General features: G+C 36.7%; 1 protein-coding gene across 1 annotated transcript in view; it reads right to left on the bottom strand.

The window, feature by feature from the left end:
- The window catches only part of LOC106138412 (uncharacterized), a 33,515-nt gene that overhangs the window by 3,808 nt on the left and 11,016 nt on the right, over positions 1-18,691 (bottom strand). Inside the window, exons 3-9 of the mRNA XM_013339551.2 lie at positions 4,796-4,977; positions 3,865-3,960; positions 2,851-2,959; positions 1,395-1,528; positions 953-1,150; positions 500-640; positions 55-200 (exon numbers count right to left, since the gene is read on the bottom strand). Coding sequence (XP_013195005.2) covers positions 55-200; positions 500-640; positions 953-1,150; positions 1,395-1,528; positions 2,851-2,959; positions 3,865-3,960; positions 4,796-4,977 — 1,006 coding nt within the window. The remainder of the gene's footprint in view (positions 1-54; positions 201-499; positions 641-952; positions 1,151-1,394; positions 1,529-2,850; positions 2,960-3,864; positions 3,961-4,795; positions 4,978-18,691) is intronic.

Below are 18,691 nucleotides of genomic sequence, written 5' to 3'. Positions count from 1 at the left end.
TATTACGTATTTATTGTATCTATCCGTCTTTGGAAAATTTTCGCCTTATCTTACCTGCAACAAGACTAACACCGGCGGTAGCGGCAGTGCCCGGAGTTGTCGCAACGCAGTCAGTAATTGTTGCGCGGAGTACTGCGCCGGAGACACCACCACCACCACGGAGCGGCAGTGGGACATCTCGCCCATTATCTCGTTGTACCCTGCAAAATATAAATCTTATCGTCACTTCTGCGACATACTTACTTAAAAACATGGCCGTTACTCGGAGAGAGACAACATGGTTGGTTATATACGAGTACACATAGAATAAGCAACCCTATATTTCTTTCCTCCTTTAGACGTTCAGTGGACAGGCGACTAATGGACGAAAGCTAGTATAACATAGCTAGTATTTACCTCGAAATATTGCGATAACATGATAACGGTAACTTTGAGAATAAGAATGAGGTTTAAAAAAAAGCGTTTTTAATAATAACCTTTAGAATAATGAGTTACTTACAGTTGTCAGGGCCTGTGTTGAGAAGCAGTGAATTCAGCCGGTACTTATACTTGAGCGAGAGCGTGGGCAGTAAGGCGCCGCGAACCAACTCGCCGTCTACGCTCGTGTAGCAAACCAGCACGTCGAACTCTTTTTCCAACACTGTTTATACATATAAATTAAAGTTAGTAATAATCAAGTCTTAGTCTTTAATAAATAATGCAAAATAAGATTTTTAATTTTATTACGGAATTATTATTTTTATAACAAAAGACGTGATTTTGTTATAACGGTTTGCGTAAGATAAGAAAATGAACACTTGATGTGATCTGAAAACTAGTCTTAAACTGTCAAACTTGGTGACCGGGAGAAGCTTCGTTTCCACGATCGTGGACGAAACCTTAAAACGCTACGAGTAGAATAACGATGTTAATGTCACTTTCCGCCACCGTCCCTACAGGGAGATGATGTTACCTCTCGCGTGGTGCGCGGCGGTGGCAGCCCTGGCCCTCGCCTGCCGCAGCGCCAGCTGCAGGCGCGGGCAGCAGCGCCGGCGCAGCGCCGCCAGCGACAGCGCCAGCAGCGCCGCGCCGCTCAGCGCGCCCGCCACCGCGCGCCACGACACCGGCGCCGCGCCGCGCCACGGCCCGCCGCCGTCTATTAGGCGTGCGACTGCAGGGAAATGACAAAATAATATTGTAATTGCGAAGTTCTCCATGGATTTACAATCTGTAATTTCACTTTTAACCTCCTCCAATAGGATAATAAAAGTGATACGCCCTTTAACGACTACCACCATTTATTTTTACACTCATCATTATATTATTATATTATAGGGCATTTTACGGCACATTTTTAAAAGAAAACAACTTTGTATCCTTAATACTCGTACATAGTTTATAAAGTTTCTACTCACATCGATCATGCACGGTGACGTTGCTCGTCGTCCTGGCGTCGTTGCTGTGTACTTCGCACACGTAAGTACCGAAATCCTGACGAGTGATGCGATCCACAGTCAGATACACGCCTCGAATGTCTATCACGTCGTCACTGGAAAAAATCATTCTTAGATATGACTAGTGTACGCGGCTCAACCCGCGTAAAAGATAAATCTCCTTAATTTCCATTCCTGTGGTAATTTCGGGAAATCCTCTTTCAGTGGGGCCCTAGACGATGATACATGAGTACTACTACACTCCACTACACTACCTACCAAATTGAAGATCTCTGAACTGGATGTTAGATCATGGTAAAACCAGCACTAAGTGAATTTGTGAAATGTAATTCAATGAAGGGCTGGTTGAAGGAAACAAAAATATTGTGCCGATTCGATATAAGAAGTGGGATAAGGTGAAGGCTAGTATAGGCTAGGGTAATATGTCTGATCTGATATCTGAAAATCAATATACCTCACACCAGTTTCTAGTCAAGTTCAAGTTAACACTGAACTTTGTGCCATGACAAGCAATGTTACTGCTCACGTAATAAAAAATCATTGTTGCCAACACGATATCAAATAAAACAAGTGCATAATTCTTGGCGACGATGAATAATACAAAAGTTACAAGGTGCCAGCTCACCATCTTCCAGAAATCTATATAGGACTCATATTATTGCGACTTCAATGATTACGGAATTAGATAACATTTGTATCTCTATATGTTAGATTCCAAAGAAGAATGCGATTTAAATTAAGTATACCAAGATTGCGCAGACGTGTCATTCGGTTACAAGAACAAATAGAAATTGCATCACAAATAACGACTTATATTACTTAATTATACTTGCTTTATGGTACTCCGAATCATTTTTTATTAAACATTAAAGAATATAAATTGAAAACAAACGCTTATGATGTTAAAAAAGACTGCTAAAATTATAACCCTCTTCTTTTCTAGCTCGGTAATAGAACACAAAGCAATTGGACTGTTTCCGAGAAACTCCGCGACGGGAAGTCGGACTGGTTTATTGTTTACCTGTATCGTGGATTTTCCCTTTTAGTGAATCGAGTGGGTTTCAATATAGAAACATTTCGAACGTTTCTTTTGAAAATGGAAATAGATTTTCTTTTCAAACGACGGTGGTTTTTTGGAAAAGGCTAAAGGTTAAAAGAAAGGTCGGTGGGCTTCGAGAGTTGGGATATTACGCAAAATTAATAAATGGCAATATTAAGTTGGTTCAAAAAAAATCATTTCATGTTCTACGAATGGAAGTATATCTAAATTGGATTCATGGAAGTATTAGTAAAATAGCCTTGTATGTAAAAGAGGTTTATAGTTCGAAGTGCTATTCATATTTCCAAACTTGTTTCTACTCGTAAGTAAGTAAGACTATAATGAAATACACTTAAAAATAAAAGTGTAAATACTTACCGATGAGTCTTGATCTCCGTGTGCGTGGGCAGCAGATCGACCTCCGTACCATTGGGCAGTAGTCTGCGCCAACGCAGGTCACTCCGAGCGTCTGCCAAGTACGACTTTCCTGCGAAGAAAATGTTGATTTAATTTCATAATATGCCTACGAAAAAGGTTCGAGTAGACGAAATCAAATTATGTGGTCAATAAAAAGAGCTACTCGTCTAAAATGCCTAAGAATGATCAAAGTGGGCAAAAAATTCGTTAAACGATATCTAATGGCAAAGCGAGAAAGAAATTCAATTGTTGCTACTATTTTGCTTACTATAATATTTAGAGGAAAGCTTTTCTATTAATCGATGTGAATGGGACAAGCGTTAGGGATATGGGAAAAATATGAATTATTTCGTTTGGGCTCTTAAAATAAATCCAACAACAGGAAAATCCAGTAGTAATATTGCTAAGAAGTAGCAAAGAAACAAAATGAATCAGAATTACGATATTATTTTTCCATTTCGTTGTATTATATTCGTTGTATCCGCAAGCGCTAAACAATTGGAATGACTACGGCATGGCAACCGTTTGCGAGCTTCCAATCAGTTGAGTGAGAGGGCACACAAACTAATTTTGAGAGCGTTATTAAAATATCTACATATTTAAAGGAATGGCATAATAAGCCTTTCCTTTAAATATTTTTTATAAGCTTTGGATTCTTCGATTAGGTGATGGGCTAGCTACCTGTCACTATTGGAATCTCAATCCCATCATAAAGCCATACAGGTAACCCTTAAGAATTTCAGAGATTGTGGGCTCTGTCTACCCCATAAGGGATAAAGACGAGACTTTACGTATGTATCAAAACTTTTTCCACAAAGAAAAATATTTCATTTCATCTTCATCCCCTGACATTTGTTCCAGGTCATCTCAGTGTACAAGGGCCGCTTGAGGCCACAATCCAGGAGTAGTAGGCAAGATTATATTAAATTGGTATTCGGTTATTTTCTGCAGGCTTAGAAGATTTATCAAACTTACCCACGAGAGCTTCGCAGAATAATCGCAACTCTTCACCCTCATCCAACCATTGGTCTGGAGATATGAACATTGTACGCGGTGTATCGTTTGGTTTATCTGTAAAAAAATATTCCTCATATTTAGTCAATTAATATTATGATAATATGTAAAACAACCGTTGCATTTACAAAGAGAAGCGGTAACCGCCCCCTATAAACTACTTACTAACAGCAGTATACAATACATACTATAAATGTATTTAATTATCTTTCTATACGAGTACTCGTACCTACTGTCTTGGAATACAGCTTACGAACGAACAACAGAGTAAAATTATATCTATAAAAAGACAATTTAGAAAAAGTTTGTTAAAGATTGACGGTCTTCTCAGATCTCTGAAAGAATCAAAAGTTACCTATAAGCAAAATATTTTTTCAATCTTACTTAACCAGTACTTCTACGTCTTCTGTAAATTTGTTTCAGATTCAGCTATATTGTTCAGAATATTGTATCTTATTTTAACGTGAAATTGTATCATTTCATTGTAGCATCAGTATATGTAACTATGGCAGCTGATGCATCTTATTTATATCATTCAATAAATTACTTCATATTTTAATCACTTTTTCTAGAAAGCTTCACTGCCAGAAATAATTATTTTGACTATAGGATAACTTAAATTTATAAATACAAATTCCAAGTGTTTAACTCGACATTTGTATAAATTGTAGTCAAAACTTTAAGCGGAAAAGGTGCTCCTTCAAATAAGTACGTATCTGTCAGACAGATAATGATGACACTTTCTGCGTTTATACGCCAATTTTTTTTTTGTATGCAAATATACTTGTGTACCTACACCCTCTGGTTAGCAGCCCCCTGGTACAGTATCGGATAAGACACTACACACTACAGGTAGATGACTACACGGTATTGAAGTAGAAGCCATGCTCACCTAGAATGTCCAGCCGCACGGAATGGGTCTCGCTGTGGGTCTCGTTGGTGAGCCGGCACGTGTAGTCTCCGGAGTCCGCGCGGGACGCTCTTCGCGTGTATAGTGTTTGGTTGGCCGCCTCTGGGTACAAGATCAGATTGGACATCCCAGCCGACCAAGGGTACGCCACGCCATCTTTAAACCTGAAAGGAATTCATATAGTTATTCATTTGTTATTATTGAATATTATTGTATTTTTTTATATTCCTGTATTTGCTGGGCAAAAGGAAAGGAAGGATAATTTTGCAATCAACTAGGTAAGATATCGATGGTGTCTCCCATCTCACCCCAGGTCTTTCACTAGGGCTACCTACGGCCATTGTTGAATAGGTTGGCAAAAACTTTCTTTGTTGTGAGGTTTCATGATTATTTTATTATACAAAACATTTATTTATAAGGAATAAAGAGAGAACGTCTATTACAATAGTATATCATGCTACTCGAACGTGTAATTTCGACTAATTATCATATTTTTTAAAATTATACATTGTGGTTTCCAATAACTCCAGAACACTTCGGTAAAAAAACAATTAATAGTATGGGTAATGCGATCAATACTGTTCGTAGAAAATGATAGCTACTGTGACAGATTAGTGATAAAGATAAAAATAATTCTACCTAGTTTGTATTTCAATTACCTAATAAAGCGATTAAAGTGGCGCCGCGCTTTGAGTCATTACAATACATTGAGTGTGTCCGTCATTCCGCTTCCCAGTGAAATCAACTTCGTTCCTAGACATGCATCTATGAGCAGGAAATATTCGCAGTAACGACTAATAGGCTGTTCATTCCAGAGTAGGGTTACCATCACTAGACCAGATGACAAACTTTATGGTAAAGCAGCTGTCTATTCTATAAGCGACCGGTGATTTGTAAGTATTTAGAATTTTGTTTGACAAAAGTCATCTAAATTGACAATTTGTATAATTGTGCACTACGAAACTAAGTTCAGAAATAGTCCCTACGACTCTAGTGAGTAAAATTCCGAATGACAATTTAAATTCTGGTTACCCTAATATGAAGGGGGCAGAATAGCGTTCGTGGTTGCGGCGGCAGCCGGTGGCGTAATGCAGCTGCTGCGCTGGCGACACCGTGTTTCCGAGAATCACTGGATTACATTCAAGCAAATCATAACTCCTTCTCAATTGCCGTTTATATCGGGCGCCGCTTCGAAACACACGGCACCAGCTCATCTCAACGTAAATTTTCAATTCGCCTAAACCGCACCAGCTGTGGATTGTTCAGCGAATCGAGCTTACGCAAACAAAACGTCGCGCTCCTAATGATTCCAGCGAACAGTAAAAATTTGCGGGAGCCGTTTTTGAATCGGTCGGAAAACAAACATTTGAGCGATGTTTCATTGCAAGGCCGGGCAGGGATTGCTTCTTAGAATCGGCGGTGGTGAGAAATCTTACAAAACTAGGTATTGGTTTTTTTACCTCTTCTAGCAGTAACTAGCTTCATACCACATATATATACTTTCGTGAGGTCATCTTTTGCGTTTCGTACTAGTACACTTATACATACCTAATAACGTATTAGCTTGAAATACATACCCATTCTAATTCAAAATTTACACGGTACTAGCTGGTATAAAAGCTATAACAACTTAATCACATTTCATTTTTTATTTTATCTCCAATCCCTACTCATATTTTAAGCAGAAATGCAAATGAAAAGGCGTGGAACAGAAGCAATGAATTTACAAATTAATCAAGGAAGACAAAAAGTTGTTGCGAAATGAAACAATAAAACTAATTACTCTCCATATCTGTTTACACCGAGTGAGTTGCAATGTCCCAAAGTGAACGAAGCGAATATTTATAACGTTTTTTCGTGGAATGACTCACACTGATACGCATATTATACAGTTTAAATCTAAACATTTACGTAGACCATGTAAGTTTTATTTCCTACTTTGTTTCTTAGAATGTTAAGACATAAACAATCTATTATTGTTAGATATTCAGGACAATCCTCATTTCATTCATGAATTATTTGCAAAAAGTTCTTTTCAGCATACTGATTACTGTTTCAATCTAAATATTTACGTCTATATCCCTCGCGTGGTTGACAGAGCCAACAGCCTTGGAAAGACTGATTGGAGATTGAGATTCAAATAGTAACAGGTTGCTAGCCCATCGCCGAAAAGAAGAATCCCAAGTTTATAAGGCTAACCCGTAGTCTCCTTTTAAGACATCCCTTGGAAAGAGATGGCGTAGTCGTTTTTTTTTCTATTGGTGCCGGGAACCACACGGCAAGATAAATACAATCTAAATCTTTCTGATAAATATTTTTGGAGCAGTTATCACAATAGAAACTGTTTCGTACTTACTTTCCCAAAGCGAGGAGAATCGAACTATAATTGCCAAGGAATTTATACCCGAACAATTACAATTTGTTAAGGTGAATTTTATGACTTCATAGTCCATAATTAATGTTTTATTGCGTTTTACTATTTACGACCCTTTTTTGATATAATTTATACAAATCAGATTCGGTACAAGTGGGAGTTGTACACTCGCTGCTACATTTTTGATAAACTTGAGCAGACATATTCTTATAAACATCGGAAAATAGGTAAGTATTTTAATTTTATGTTATCATTTAAGTACTTTAAACTAGGGCTTCCAATCCCGCAGCCTGAATTCAATCTCGGTATTTGCGGGACTACCAATTTTGAATCCCGCGGGATCTCGGTATTTGCGGGATCCCGCATATTGAAAATATTCATATATAAATAAGGCAAAAAAAAACATTGAATTAATCAACTAACTCCACATTTATTTAAATATTATTATAAGTATGAGATCAATCAAATTACACCGCTTATTCTTCACAAATACAGCAACAAATACTGAAAAAACATGAAATCTATCTTCTTCATAAAATACACCAAAAAAATAAAATATCAACTAAAAAAACAAATTTTGATTGAAATTAAAAGTTGGTTTATTTATTTAGTTTGTCAGCTAAAGCTTTTAATTGAAAATGTTTGCGAAGGAAACACAACATAGGTACCTAAACTGTCATCTGCCAAACTGCTGCGTATTTTAGAAGCAATATAGCCAGCAGCAGAAAATGCCCTTTCGGCTTCCACACTTGTCGGCGGTATTCCTTTTAAGGCTTTATATGTAAATGTAAGATATTTTCCCATTGACCCCCAGATTCATAGAGAGTCATTTCTTTTTTTATAATTGACTCAAGTGTATTAGCTCGAGAGTGTGACGGGCAAAGTTACATTACATGCTGACGATATAGTTAACTCTAACTCCAAGTTCCTTTGCCAGTGCGAGCGATTGCGCACGCACGCACGCACGCTTTATTCAGTCCCGCAAATCTCGCGGATCCCGCACCCGTAATCCCGCATCACGCGGGAGTGGAAAAGGACGCGGGATCCCGCAATACCGAGATCTCGGTATATCGAGATTGGAAGCCCTACTTTAAACAAAATGATTAAAATAAAATATATTTTCGCATACAATTTAATCCCTTACGGGGTAGAAAGAGCAGCAGTCTCGCAGAGACTGAAAGGCCAGGTTGCTAGTCTATCGCCAAAAGTAGATTCCAAGTTTGTTAGGCATAGGCTTAGGCGCCTTTTACGACATTCATGGGGAAAAGTTGAAGCGGTCCTATTCTAAAATGCCGGGAACAACACGGCAAATAACTAAATTTTAATTAAAGTATGCCATGAAAATAATTAATCTTTAAAACCCGAGGAAGAGTTGACAAAAACGTAGATTATGTATGCGTTTTTCAATTATAATGGAAGTTCCAACAAACCAAAGAAATCTTGTCCGATTCTGGTTTTTATTGTTGTTATCAGTAAACAGATCTCGGCTTCTGTCACATTTATAATTAAAACTGCATCTAAACAAGATGCTAAACGAGGAGGCATCTGTTTTTGTCGGGTCGGGACTAAAAACTCGATGAGGTCATCCGCCGGCCGTCTGCGGCACCCTACGAAAATCCACCAAACTTGAACCGGTCTTTGACCGCGCGTCCCTGGTTGCACTCGCTCCCTTGCTAACCACAAATCATTCGCGTTCCCGTCCAGCCTTCACGAACAAAAGATAATTTATTTGAATCGCATGTATTAATATCTCCACCCATGTTGCTGTACAGATAATGACGAGGTAAAAACGACTACAGTGAATTAAAAACTGTAACGTTCATTATGGGTATGCAACACAATGTATGGTTGATAAAAGAAAACTTATCTACGCATGACTGACACTAAATGTTATGTTATTCGAATATGCAATTAATACTGGTAAAACATGTTCCCCTTTTCCATGAACACTGAATGGAAGTCAACCGTAAAACAATGGGTAGATAACGATCAAAGTTTTATCTGGACTCGACAATAATGACGGGATAGGTATATATATATTTTTTTGTATATTGGACAATTTGTTCTGTGCTATGGTTGAATTATTTCAATTATTTGTCTCGGGTTAGTAGAGGTTACTACAGCCCTAAATTTTTATTCAACCGACAAGAAGAATATAGAGACATCTATCTATCTATTGATTTGTTTGACCAAAACATTTCGAATTTGCAATGTATTAAAATCAATTTCATACGACTAGATGACTTGAGGTATACTTACTCTCTGTACGTGGGATCAAGAATTTTTTACTATAAGTAACGAATAGATTTTGGAAATCCCTGCGAACTCATGATGTCACTAAATTTTAATTGAACGCGTTCATTGGGAACATAAGAACAAGTTTGTTGGTGAACGTGATAGGTCCGGGTTTTTGAGAGGTGACGTCAAACACTCGATTAGAGGAGTCTAATTTTTGTTGACTTAATTTGAAATATTTGATGATAGCTATATAGGAAGCAGGTAGGTCACCTAGATTTTACAACAATTTGATTCGTGATATAATGAAATTGCGGACAGGGCTTTACGAGTTTTATTAACGAGGAGCTCTTGATTGAAAACAAAGAAAGGCGGTTAATGAGCGACACGGAGCTGCAGTTCTTCGAAATTGTAATTAGGGCTAGCAGAAGGCGAGCGAGGGCCAAATTGTCGCCGGAGGAACGTCCGAGCCGCCACCACCCTCCGCCGCGGCCTACACTGATAGTTTCTGTGGAACTACCGCAATTACACCGGTCTTGCGGACAGTTGTCGCGCCAACGCCGCAGTAATGACGTCCTCCCTAACATTACTCGGTAATCACACGTTTGTCAGTCACGCACCGATGACAATAATAACAACGCCATAGTTGTGGGAATTTAAAACTGAATATTGTACTTAAGAATGCTCTTTTCTTTGTGAATTTACTTTACTTACTAATTTATATAAAAAGCTTGCTAAAAATAAATCGAATCAGAATTGAAAATAAATAAGTATAAAATTGAAATGAACTAAAATAATAAAAAAATATTGGTTTAAAACTTTTGTTTATAATAAAATATGGTTATTTATGTATATAAAGTGGCTTTTGAGGCATCTTTTTTTGCATTTTCTGTTGTTTGTGCTTTTGTGATGGTGGAACTAAAGGAGTTCCATTTGTAAAGACGAAGTATATGAAGTGGTTCTATTCTTAAATCAAGAGCATCTATATGTATTCATAAAACATAATTAACTTTACTAAATAACAGAAAGTATATTCCACGGATTCGCTAACGGGCCGGTTATAAATATCGCCAGCCGGTGGACTCTCACGCAAGGGCTTGCGACTTCGCAGTAAATTCATGATTTATATGATATTTATATATTTTGCCATTTCTACTGAAATTTATAATCAAACCCTGAGAACATCGTTAAAATACCTCTCCTTAAAACAGCAACATAACAGGACACGCAAATATCCGTTGTTCGACTAATTATTTACATGTAAAAGTTAACCACAGAGTTGGCAATAATAATAGAGAAACTGCAGTCGGTAACAGAGCTAGAGGCGGCCATAGTTGCCACATACAGTTATTGCGGTTTAGGGATGCGCTGGGAATAGTTGAAATGTTCAATGGAGAGCATATAAAAACCGCAAGTACCGGGTTGCGGTGCAAAAAGCTAGCTTGTTTGGAACGGGAACAGGCTCTCTCCAGGTGCGAGCGGCGCGGGCGTGCGCCGGCAGGTGCCGCCGTCGTCCAGAACGCTTTCTAGTGATTGTGGTGATTGAGTGACAACATCGTAATATCATGTTATGATAATATTTACATTATAATTAATTCATAGATACATAAATTAGTACACATAATAAAATAAGTATTTTTAGCGGATATAAGTATAAGCTTGCAATCACGAATTCCCAAATCTATACTAATATTATAAAGCTAAAGAGTTTGTTAGTTTGTTTGAACGCGCTAATCTCAGGAACTACTGGTTCGAATTGAAGAATTCGTTTTGCGTTGAATAGATCATTTATCGAGGTAGGTTTTAGGTTAAATAACATCACGCTGCAAATATAAGGAGCAAAGAAATAATGAAAAATGTGAAAAAAACGGGGAAAATTATTCATCCTTGAGGGCTTCAATGATGCCCAAAATAACTATTCCAGGCGGACGAAGTCGCTAGTTTAAAAAAAATTAAAGTAAAAATTTTATTGATGATTATTTGGTATTTGCAGAAGGTTCACAACAGATAATTTAAACAATCTACAAAGCGAATTACTAATGGGATTTTTGTAATTTATGTATTTAATTAAATTCTATAAAATGTGACAGATAGTGGAATATCTTATCATTTTGTCAGCGAGCAAGATATTGCGTGTTTCAGGTAAGAATGTTGTCATATTAGTCATAAATTGGTCATATCATATTATTTTGCAATGGTTGCGAAAAAACCGTTACTTTTATGCAATGCGGAGGTAACATTTTTTACCGTTTTCTCGGTTGCAATAGGTCGGAACGCGATACGCACTGCTCTCGGATCGAACTCATCCAACTTCTTTATAATGGAATGCTAGAGGCTTAAGTTATGTGGAGTGCATAACGTTCGCAGTAAAAAATTAAGAGGAAGAGGACAGTTTGTATTTGCGTTCCCGGTGTCCAGGGAATGTAGTCTCTCTGCGTAATGTTAGCTCCCGGAAAAGCCGAGCCGGCTCAGTATGGGCAAGGAATGCCGGGCACCGCCGCCGCCTGGGAACACGCCGGCCGTCAGCTCGCTCGACTCACTACATCTGTACAGTACAACCTAATTTAGATAGACCGCTATTTTCCTAGCAAAATATTTGCAGGTCACCAAGTCCAGTGATGGTTTGAAATATATCTGCACCTAGTCATTATTATCTATGTAGTGAAGTGATTGGGTCATCAACATTGTTACTTGAAAATAATACAATATATTGCTGTTACAAGCGGGCAGGCAATTGCGCTTTGGAAGCGCAGAAAATTCTGGCATAGGAACTTCTGAATTAACATATAAACAAAGTTAAAAATCTCAATTTCATAGTTAAACTTTTCAAACTATCCGTTTTTGTATAACAATTATCCAGGAAACCAAGGGTCCAATTTTGATGGGCATACCTCTGAAGCGTCAAGCAGAACAACGTACGATTTTTTTTATGATGTAAGTAAATATTCAAGAACGTGTTACACTCATTTTTCAGTCAGAGAAGGTCGCGAGGAAAAGCTAGTCTAAAATATTAAGAAACTTTGAGGATAGCTATAACTTATAACTAGGCGGACGTGGCTACCGGTGCATTTGATACCTGTATTGAATCAAACAATTGCTTTGTATTTAAATTGTAAACAATTGATTGACAACTGTCGTCAGGCGGAAACAGGAACCATACCAACTTAACGATACCTCACGGGACGTAAATGGTCGAGTACTTACATACATGACAATTTTAACGGAAACTGTTTTCCGTGCTTTGAAAAGTAATAATTGATCCGGGTCGTAATCGCTAACAGAAACTTTGGACAACTGCGGAATTCTAAAACCAGTAACGCATCCAAGTAGATTATGAAGTACAGTGGTCTACAAAGAAAAATATTTATTTCTCTGTGAACTTGGATACTATATTATATAATTATGTAGCTCTCTGTACAGGCTACTTTAAGGGCTTTTATGTATGATAAACGACATTTTTATATTTACTAGACTTTTTGGACCTCTAACTCGAGAGAAAACATTGGTGAAAGGAACAGGGTGAAAGAACTTTGTTACTCTTGGTTTGATAGTAAGAAAGCATTTGATAACTCTTTCATAGACTATCTATGATAAATATTTTCCCCTTACTTTTTGTAGTGTCGTAGGTAAAAGGGCAAAAAAAAAACTCTTTAAGCAAACACTTCAAACTAAACAAATCAAAAATATGTTTTATCCTTATCCACATAACAATACCCAGGATTCCTGCGAATATCTCTCAGTTCAATGACGTCGATATTCTAAGTAACCGACCGCACCCGTACTGATCGATGATACTGGCGAGTACATAATCGAACAATGCCCATTTAACATTCGGTAGCCGCCGCGGTTCTTGGCACTCCATGAAACTGCAAGTGCACGAGAATTTATTATTGCTTCGTGTCACGCGAGGAATACCAAACAGCCTATGGCTATGGCACTGTCACAAGGTAACGATATTACAGAAGCACATCTAGTCACGAATATGTCATGGGTTGAATATTTTTATTAAGTTTTAATTTCTGTATGCGAAAATACTGATTAAGTGTGGTAAAAATAAGCTAGCGGATTTACAACCATTGTTTAGAAAAATAATGGCAGTACTTTCAAATTTTTTTGGCGTATACATTAATACAAACTAACGATAACTAGTTCTAGTGTTTGCGTTGATGCACAATATTCATACTACATTTATAGTGGCACTTTTAAAGGTTCATTTCTGTGCGCAAAGTTTTTTACTGTAGTGATGTTCATACGTGCCCGGCGTCCACTTGATTGTGCGAAATATTAAATATTCGATTCCGCGAAACGGCCGGAAATGACTGTTTCATTATGCACGGCCGGTGCGTGAAATGATCGATTCGGATAGCACGAAGTCTTCCCGCAACTCAGATAACGATCTTTTTATGCAATAAAGACTGGAATAGGATAGGAAGATATGTGATAACTAAAAATATTTATCCGTGTATTTATATTTACATTTCTTTCCATTTCAAAATTACAAATCAACTACATCCGGTTTATTTATGTAAAATGACATTATTCGTAGAAACTAGACTACACATTACGAGTGACTCTCCAAAGAATCGAGCGAAATTCTCTTAAAATTATTCAGAATTTTCGTCGTTTTCGTTTAAGTTTTGTTAACAATCCTGAAACTTTTATAAGTTTCTATTCAAAATGTTTAACTAAGTCTGATTGGAAGTTTTTGGGACTTGCTTCATTACGAGCTGATAGATAATTAAATTTAAATATTAAATATATTTTTTGTCGAATTTCATAAATACTAATGGTACAGACAAAAACATATCAGGTTTCACTACACCCTTACTCCAGTAATAAGTATAGCATAGCTCGATAGCGTCTGTACTAAATATCTAAGTACGTTGCTATTTCAATGTAAAGTAATTTGAGCTGAATCATTCAGACAGACATGATGTTGTTACATCATTTGGCCACCGGTGTAGTCGGACGAGCATACACGGTGATAGCATAATAATTACCAAGTAACAAATGCAAGCTATGAGATTCCATTCAGGGTATATTCGTTTCATCCTTTCAAAAAAATCTCATCACATGTATCAAATATCATAATAAAATCATCAAACCCTCCTTGATTTGTTTTACCATATTCAAACAGTAGATTATTTTGCGATTAGACTTTTTGAATACCGCAATACGTAAATTTCAAAAACAAAGAACAAGAAAAGCTTGCTTTGATGTCAGACGAACCACTATGTCATCTGAAGGTTTTTTCTCAGTAGTATACAAACGTGACCACCTTTCAGGAGTACCGCCATTTTCCCATCATTCCAGGCATTTTTAGTACAAGATCGAATCTTTGACAATTAAGATATATATGTGCTTCTTATGTGTTCTATTTCATACACAGCACATGCGTGGGTTCACACACAAGTTGTCATGTAGGCATGTGCGTGACTGCATGCATCCTACAGTCCACCGGAGGCAGCGGCGGCGCGGGGCGCGGATTTCAGATCTTAGCTGCACGCAACCTCTTCTGGCTAATCGGCCGGCTATCGGCCGACTCACTCGTGCAATTAGGTTTCTCGGTAGCAAATGGTACCTACTAATCTCACATGCGTTTTTCCCGCCGGGAACGCCGTTTGTCGGCCTCTGATATTGAAATGCACGCGAATAATTTCTCAGTCTATTAATGAATACAGAGAAACATATATTTACTCGAAATTAAAAGGTCAGTTTGGAGTGAAGATTAGTTTGACAGTTATTATTATATTTTTATTTCGTGTATCAATGTTATTACAAAAGAAAGAAGGAAAATAGAATTATAGAAGAAAATAGAATACAAAGTCAACTTTACGTTGACATACGGATCATATTATGGAATATATTTTCTAACATTACTAAATATATTTTCCAATGATAATGAATGCCCCTATTCGTGCTATGCTTAAAAGTAGGCAAATAATTTAAAAATTTCAGCAAAAAAATATACATTAACGACGCATGTTGCATAGTATAGCTATTTGACTCGCACATCATTTTTAAATTTGCGAAATTGGATTTCTCAATAAACAATTTCAATAACACGTTTAATATTCATTATGCTTTTATATGTGGTGTTTCAGCGGCTACGGCTGTAACGTGTTCACATGCAGCACAAACTAATGACAATACAGAAATTGCATCAAAAAAGTTACACTACAATAAGTCCAGGCAACGAACGCGTGCCATTTTTAGAGTTGCATGAGATGCAAGTACCTATATTTTTATTATTTGAATCAAAGGGCTCGAATATTTGTTTAATATAAACAAGTTATTAACTAGGCAAATTCAAAATGCTTTTGTCCGCGTGAATATTGTAAAAATCAGTCAAGGTATAGGCTAGTAAACTGGAGATATTTCTTTAAGGTGATGGGCCGCAATTCCCTCATTAAGCCATACAAAGCTGTGGCTTTCAGGCTTTTCCAGACTGTTGGTATACTATATACTAGTAATAATATATATACATAATCAGAAAGTTTGTTAGAATGTGTTCGTTTCTCTTTAATGCATAATCCAATGGACGGATTGTGATGAAATTTGGTAGGTACACGGGTAGAATATAACCTGGAATAACATAATAAGTAATTGACATGCCGAAATCCCCACGTGTGCAGACCGGGGGCGCAGCTAGTAATATAAACAAAATAAATATCCGTGATTACCGTATTCATTGTGAACACCTTTTACATAGTGGCACCTCTATTAACTCTTTATTTTGCACGCAGCATGCGGCTGCAGCCTTGAATTAGGATAATTTCCCGCATTGGCGGACCGGCTCGGCCAGCGTACACTTATTATAATGAACAATGATCGCTGCGGCAAAGCTTATGTAAATTACGAGCATGACAATCTCATTATTATTGAAATAACTTCGCAATTAAAGCATCTTCGTAAACGACTGGTTGAATTTGCTCTGAGTACAAGTGTTATTAAATTATTTTGCATTGATTTTAATGATTAAAATAAAGATAAACTGAAGGAAATCAAAATCTGTAGAGGCACGCGTCGTGCGGCATTATTATTAGTCAAGAAAGATCTTTTTTTTATGGCAAATGCAAAATATTCAATATATGTACTTGTGGCGTTAACTTCTGGTATTCATCGTAAGTCAATGCTCACTTGACAAGATCAAAGCTTTCATTTTAGCGTTACTTTTGTACTTTGTACAAATATTTAGTGTTGTTTGACCACAACTCATTTTGTCAGCACCATTTAAAAGAAGTAGAACACTTCAAAACACATGTTTGAACTGGATCTTTATATGACGTCAGAAGGTGATATGAGTATGACTCAGGCGCATTCGGCTATAAATTGCCTTGGTCGGCCGCTTGCCACACTTCACAAAATTAGAACGCTTGTCCTATTACTTATTATCTCGTCAACCACAATGTTTTATAACAATGTTTATTATTGACATAATTAGTTCCACATTCATTCATGTTTTTTAATGTAGACAATGTGCATTCGTCCACGATTTAGATTTAAGAGATCTATATTTGTAAATTGACGTCCGATGGAAATGCTGCAGTGTAGTTTGTTCCGCCGCTTCTTCTACACATGCGCTTTGGAAGCGGTAGTAGTTATAATTAGATTTAAGTGATGCGACGTCAATAAGTGATACATTGTATCCAATTTTGAAAATAAATCTATTCTATTCTATTCATAATCATAATGGTATTTTCACTTCTCCTGTTGTGGCGATTTCAAACTTTAATCATATTACAACTCAAAGGCAAAATAGATGATAATATCGTTAGCTATGAAGAGGATTTTCCTCTTTTAAATTTTGTATTTTATTTGACAGCAGGAAATTTTTATACCAAATTTTGTGCGTCACTATCGCATATTTTATTTCTTCATATTATGATTAATATGCATTTTATTACCATTCAGTATCTATGTAGTTTTCCTTCCCCAAACAATATTGGTATAAGGTGGAAATTGGAACTAAATTTAGTCATAAATACTCTTGACGGGTTACTCGTTATCCCAGTGATAGTGATGTAATTGAAGCGAAAACTACATATTTACGTAATAATATTATACTCATATTGATGTTAGTTAAAAAACACAGTATATATAATAATAATATTAAGTTAGTCAGGTTTACATCAGTCTCCTAAAACTTATTATCTACTAGGTATCGCACTTTCCTACATTCAAGTACTTCTTAATTCGCTTTAAACATGTCCGAGTCTAAAACTATACATCCCTTTATATAAGGGATCTCTCATATAGCAAACTCAAAAGAGAAACAAGCATTTTCGTTATTATTAAAATAACCTACTAAGAAGGCGGCACCGTCGTCGGAGGTCCTAAAACTGGGATTCAATATTTGCGTTTATGTGGGCGAGAGTGTCGCCGGCGCGGGCCGAGCAGGCCTACTAAGAAGCGGTGGTTTCTTCGTCATTACTACATTACTCGTATTATAAATAAAACATCCAAACATATTTTGCTTTAGGACAATTTAGAGGCCCTAATAGTAAAATAATCTAAAGACATTAAAATACTTTTTTGCTCTTATTAATTGTAGAAAAGTTCATACTGCACTACTTAAGTTTTAAAGGTGTTTAATAATATAAAAGAAAATACTAACTCAATCGGTAAAAGATATAAGTGCGTATTTCTTTTTATAAATCTTCCTAACTATCCTTAAGTCAAGGATTGAGATGCAGGGGGAATGTTGATTTCCACGATGAAGCCATTCGTCGGACGTGCCCAGACCGTTTAACGAGCGAACACATTTCTTAAAAGCTCTGCGATCGACGACCGTGCAATATCTCTATTGTTATGTTACATGAATTATGCGAACGCAACAGAATTAATATTTAGACGTAGACAGACAGTGCTGAGCACGACCCTGATACAAAATAAAGAGACTGCAAAGGATTCCGCTTTTATATTCCTCGCTAGTGTTAGAAAAACATTAGATTATTTGTATTGTTTAATTGATTACAGTTTCGCAATTTCATAAGTTTTTTTCTTTAAGTTCTAAATATCTATTGTTTACTAATTTACTTACATAATAGAATGTTTAACTGCGTCTTTTAATTTTATTAAAACAATAGATATATCGATATTCATTTTACCTACTTAAAATTCTATTTGAATGGAAATCTCAGAGCGGTTAAAAGCCAATGATAATTTTCTTGGTGTGATTCATTAATTTATAACATTTGACTTCAGATCTGTATAGTCAGACTTGTTAATCAGTTAATGTAAAACCTGAAGCGTTGTAACAAGAATCA

Source organism: Amyelois transitella, chromosome 4 (genome assembly GCF_032362555.1).
Source record: "Amyelois transitella isolate CPQ chromosome 4, ilAmyTran1.1, whole genome shotgun sequence".
Lineage (NCBI taxonomy): Eukaryota > Metazoa > Arthropoda > Insecta > Lepidoptera > Pyralidae > Amyelois > Amyelois transitella.
The sequence above is the reverse complement of the archived record's forward strand: the minus strand, read 5'-3'. Positions and strand labels throughout refer to the sequence as shown.